General features: G+C 38.5%; 1 protein-coding gene across 1 annotated transcript; it reads left to right on the top strand.

The window, feature by feature from the left end:
* The first annotated feature begins 1,824 nt into the window (after window positions 1-1,824).
* On the top strand, window positions 1,825-3,431 carry LOC111058660. Its single transcript, XM_039435605.1, has 2 exons — window positions 1,825-1,979; window positions 3,186-3,431. The coding sequence occupies exons 1-2, from the start codon at window positions 1,881-1,883 to the stop codon at window positions 3,264-3,266; spliced, it is 180 nt and encodes a 59-aa protein (XP_039291539.1). The 5' UTR covers window positions 1,825-1,880; the 3' UTR covers window positions 3,267-3,431.
* The last annotated feature ends 2,261 nt before the right edge of the window (window positions 3,432-5,692 follow it).

Here is a 5,692-nt window from a genome sequence, read left to right as displayed (position 1 = left end):
TTGACCTCAAAAAAGCCTTTGATAGTATCGATCGGAGGAACCTTATCAGAAAATTGTCAGCCTTAGGTGTCACTGGGAATGCGCTTGCATGGTTTACTAGTTATTTATCTGGAAGGAGGCAGTGTGTTTCAATTAATGGAGTAAATGGTAATGAGCTTCCTGTCGACTTTGGGGTGGTACAGGGAAGCACTCTCGGGCCCTTACTATTTCTCATATATATCAATAACATTTCCAGATTAAATTTACATGGGAGGCTATTTCTTTTTGCAGATGACACTTTAATTTTTGTTGAAGGGAGAACTTGGGAGGAGGCTCGTGATAGAGCTGAGTCTGACCTAAGATCTATCAAGAAATGGTTGGATCAGAATACCCTCTCTCTTAATATTGCAAAAACCAAGTTCATGCCCATTAGTCTAAGTAATAACTCAGATTCCAATTTACATCCATTGAAAATTCACGAATGTGGAGTTGATGAGAGGAATGCTTGTTCTTGTGAAGTGATACAAAGAGTTTCTTCTTATAAGTATCTGGGGGTGGTGTTTGATTCGAGAGTGAGATGGGCAGAACATACCAACTTCTTATTGTCTAAATTAAGAAAATATATATATGCATTCAGGTGTCTCAGTGATGTTTTAAATGCCAGGGAAATTAGACAGATGTATCATGCCTTCGTCCAGTCATTGCTATCATATGGTATACTGGCCTGGGGTGCTGCCTACCAGGTGCACATTAGCAGATTGGAGACTGTTCAGAAATCAATTCTTAAGGCAGGTTTAAAAAAGAATAGAAGATATTCCTCTGCGTTACTTTTTAGTGAGTCCAGAGTTTTGTCACTGAGAAAACTTTTCATAAAAGATCTGTTGATCTACATCTATAATAATTCCTATTCAATATTTACTCCTACAGAGCATTCATATAATACAAGATATGCATCAGCAGTAGGTATAAACACAATACAACAAACAAGATCGTTTTCAATGACAAATTGCTTTTACATTTCTCATATTTTATTCCGAAATTTCCTTCTCCGTTCCAACCAGAATAGATTGTTGGATGTAGTTTCGAACTCTGCGTTCAAGTGGCACTTGAAGAACTGGCTGTTTGATATCAGTGAGGATAATGCCGTCTCACTCATTGTTACTGGGGGTGTGCGTGTTTGATTCAATTTGGGCGCCTTCAGAGAGATTTTTTTTTCAGTTCTGTCATGCTTGTCTGATCTGTTTTCCTGACTTGAATTTGTTATTTAAATTGTAGCCTTCCTCGCTATTCCTTGGTTTTCATCATCTTTTATTTCTAAATTTAAAGTTATTTATAATTCAGTTTTCCACTTTATATTTTTTATCCCTTCTTAATGCACGGGGATTATAGTTTCATAATTGAAAATTATTTTAATGTAGTTTAGATCTCTAATTAAAATTGAGATCTCTCTTGATAATTATAGATATAACAAATATTGTTACGATAACTCGAGCTTACGCACAGGCCTTTGTTGCCTATGTAAGCTCTTTCCTATCTGATACAAGAATTTTATACAAGAATAAAATTGTGATAGCTCAAGAGTTCTATTGTTTAGTATAGTTCTATATTTTGTTGTTTGTTTTTTGTATGTATATTATATCATTTCTTGAATTGTATAAACTTTATTGCTCAAGATTCTATGTAACTGCTTGAATTGTATTCAGAAGGAAAAAATAAATTGAATTGAATTGAGATAAGATAAATGAAATAAATAAGATAAATAAAATGAATAAAATAAATGGAATAAATAAAATGAATGAAATGAATGAAATAAATGATTAAATAAATAAAAATAATATAATTTGCTACCTTCTCTCTACAGAGCTACTGCAAAACGGAGTTTCCACAATTCAAGTGTTACTATGGGTATGAAGATTCAAAAACCTCATTCAACTACATTTGATGCACATTTTAAAAATCCTTATGATGGTGCAGTTGCATTCTACAAGGATGGTGTACTGGTATGTTGAACTAATATTGCTATCTCATTCCTATTTAAAACATGAAAGAGACTTGTGTATGTTCATTGATCATATAATGGAGAATTATACTTAAATCAATGTAAACATGTTTGAGGATGGTTACATTTCAGGAGGGATTGGTGGAGTTCTTTGAGGTACTGGTTAAGTTGGTGGGGTTTTCTGCAAATTTTTTGGCCTTGGACTGAGAAGGAATGTGGGAGGGATCTTTTGATGTCATAGGGATGACAACTCTCAAAGTGTAGGAACTTTTGAGTGTGGTTGGATTTGGTGAGAGTATCGGTGGATACGGTATTGGAATCAGGAAGGATAACATTGACATCTAAGGAGTTGATGGAGGATTCAAAAATATCCCAGGTGGAGGAGACAGAGTAGTTGGAGTTAAGTTGATTGAGGAAGTGAGAGAGGGTATCATGTCCATGAGACCTTATGAGGAATATGTTGTCAATGAAACGGAGCCATATCTGGGTTTGTTTGGTAGGGTTTGTTTGGAAAGGAAATCCTGTTCAAGAAGGCCCAAGTACAGGCTTGCATAGGATGGTGCCAACCTGGTGCCCATGGCTGTACCCCGAGTTTGAAGATAATATTCATCTTCAAACCTGAATGCATTGCTTGTGAGCACCAGTTTGGCATGGGTGAGTAAAAGAAACGAGATGGAGATGACAAATTCCTCATATGGCCTCAGGGACATGATACCCTCTCCTTCTTTCCCACTTCTAGTCATTAAGAACTCATTGGATTCTCTCAATTCATAATTAACAAGGTACTTATTTGAAGGTGATCTCTATACCAATGGAAAGAGAAATTCCCAAGGTTTCCCTCTACTATGAAATCACTTTAAAAAATAGGCATCCAGGACGTGCAAACTGCCAGGCAACCAGGTTACCTTGTCAGCCAGGCAGGCAGTGGCTCACTCCATCACCAAGCACTTTCATCAAGGGCAGTCATCCTGGCAGCCATGGCAGCCAACGACCACACCTGTAGTCAAAAAGTGGCTGCTCAAGTCTTGAAACAAGTGACTGGGTACCTTTGATGTTACTCATCTCATAACAAATAGTGACTGAGTCACGAAAGTGGATTCTACTATACAAACATTGTAAGGGGAACATAATTTTATTGGTGTTCCAGTTTTTTATTCCAATCAATTAACTTATTGCCCCTGTTATCTTTTGATTTCATTGCACACAGAAAGCCTGGGTTGCACCTACTGAGGCTGAGAAATTCACGACAGCTCAAGAGGTTCGAGATGGATTCAACAAGGCAAAGTGAACAACAGAATAGAAGTATATCATCAATATCTTGTTAATTATAGCAATGATATGTTTACAGTTCACTATCAAATAAGTTGGCCATAATCTTACAGGCTATAATATACTGGTTTCTCTGAATATATTCCAATTGTATTGCTATTAAAATTGTGTTTTGTGTGTGAGATTATATTGTTATTTACCTACTGGTTGAAAACACCTTGCACTTTGTAAAGCTGCGTTTACACGGGAGTTAATAACACAAGTTTTCACATTTTTGTTATCAACTGATGTTAACTACAAAAGTTAATAACATCATGTTGAGTTGCGTTCACACCGGAGTTGATAACATGAGTTATTAATAAAAAGTTGTCAATTTGACTGAATTGACAAAAAATTCTCTTGAAAAAAGTTGATAACTCGTGTTTTCAACAGAAAATTCCTTGTTATTAAGGAGATTTATGTTATCCATCGAGAGCTGGTAGCTTTTGTTAATAACAGGCTACTATCTTCCCCGCAACCCCCTCGCCAACCATCCCTACCCTACAATTACAGCTGTTCCATAATAACTACAGCATTGTTGATAAAAAAAATGTCAGCGAAAAGAAAATCTTATTAACTCATGTTGAAAACTTTTGTTTTTAACTTTGGTGTAAACACATTATACTTTATTTACATTAGATCAGATGAAGATCATTACTTTAATGATCACACACATGTTTCAATTCAAATTTTAAGACAATTTTTCACTTTTTACTTTCCTTGCCCTATTACCATAGGTAAGGAGAGTATTGCTTTCCAAAAAAATTAAGGTACCCTGATTTCAAGTTTTCTATACGTTTCAAGTCAGTAAACATGATTTTTGGGTGTTGGTCTGTGTGTGTGTTGTCACGATGTATATCGTAACTAATGAAGCGAATTGAGTTTAGGGCTCGTTATAATTTCAATTTCAATTTCAATTTCTTTATTCCAATACAAAAACAATGTACAATATAGAACAGAATAATAATTATGGAATAATTATTTCCCCGCATGGACTGTTGATCCGTGCGCGGGGAAAGAGTACACAATCTATACAGGCAATACAAGTGCAAAAACAGTCAATAATTTATATTGATTCTGGCTTAACCTATAAATAAGAAAAAAAAAATATGTTAAATCCTGTAATGTACAAAATACAAACTGTATGTATGATGATTCACACAGCACAAGTACCCGACTCAGAATACTTCATCTTCTTGTGAGCTATCTGAACTGACGATTTAACAACCTTAAATAGAAAGTACAATATAAAAGCAGAATATAAATAATTAAAATAAATAAGAGAGGCATGAAGGCTTGGAATACAAAATCACAAACTAGTGAGGTTTGTGGTTGAGCATGTGCCAACTGCTTCGTGTCACCTATATGGCGACTCCAGCAGCGCCGCGGCGGCCACCCGGCCGATTGAGCGGAGCCAAAAACCTACTCTCTTTTTGTAGGCGGCAGCACCAGTTCTTCTGCATCTATAATTGTTTGTGGGAGGTTTCGATAAATCAAATGGGCAAGTAGAAAGGGATTACTGTTCAGTGACGTTAAGGTTGATCTGGGAAAGTTATATCCGTAATTTATTCGGTGTCTGGTTTGATAATCATGTTGTAAGTTTGTAAAGATATTGGTTTTATTTGTTTTTATAAATGTGAGGATGGATTTCAAGTAAAGCTGGCGGATATCCAGTACCTGGAAATCGGAAAAGAGCTGGTCTGACGAGTATCTGACTGGTTTCTTTAGAATAATTTTTATAAGCGCTCTTTGCGTGACAGCCAGAGGCTCAAGCACAGCGGCCGAGGCACCGCCGCTATAAGATGCTCGGTTATCTCTGATGGAATCACAGAGGTCAACGAGCAAGCCAGCCGCTGGGCTACCGCTCAGCAGTGCTGCGCATCCTTACTCCCCTCCCTCTCGGCCACTGAGGGAGGCTCGTGAAAGGCTAGTAGGCGGCAGTCTAGTTCGGGTGTCCAGGGCGAGCAGTCGACAGAGAGAGTGAAGGAAGCAGCGCGCAGCTAGCAACGTAGTACAACTCAAGCTTTGAGAGGACTTGGACTTAGTGCTCAGAAGAGAAGTCCGGTGCGCGGGCTCCCGCAGCTTGCCGATTCACTCCAGAATCGCAAAAGGACCTCGAGAAAGGCTAGGGGAAGCCTTTGCGGGAACTCCAAACTCGATCCGGACCCCAGGAAGACACCCGGTGCCCGAGGACTTGGACTTAGTGCTCAGAAGAGAAGTCCGGTGCGCGGGCTCCTGCAGCTTGCCGATTCACTCCGGAATTGCAAGAGGACCTCGAGAAAGGCTGGGGAAAGCCTTTGCAGGAACTCCGAACTCGATCCAGACCCCAGGAAGACACCCGGTGCCCGAGGACTTGGACTTGGTGCTCAGAAGATCAGAAGAGAAGTCCGGTGCGCGGGCTCCCAC

Source organism: Nilaparvata lugens, chromosome 9, assembly GCF_014356525.2.
Source record: "Nilaparvata lugens isolate BPH chromosome 9, ASM1435652v1, whole genome shotgun sequence".
Classification (NCBI taxonomy): Eukaryota; Metazoa; Arthropoda; class Insecta; order Hemiptera; family Delphacidae; genus Nilaparvata; species Nilaparvata lugens.
This window is presented reverse-complemented; position numbering and strand designations above follow the sequence as displayed.

What these genes read in the sequence shown, in the direction of transcription:
- LOC111058660 (XM_039435605.1), top strand. Translation starts at nt 1,881, where the DNA reads ATGGGTATGAAGATTCAAAAACCTCATTCAACTACATTTGATGCACAT. An exon ending in TCTACAAGGATGGTGTACTG is followed by an intron (nt 1,980 to 3,185) that starts GTATGTTGAACT and finishes CATTGCACACAG; the next exon opens with AAAGCCTGGGTTGCACCTAC.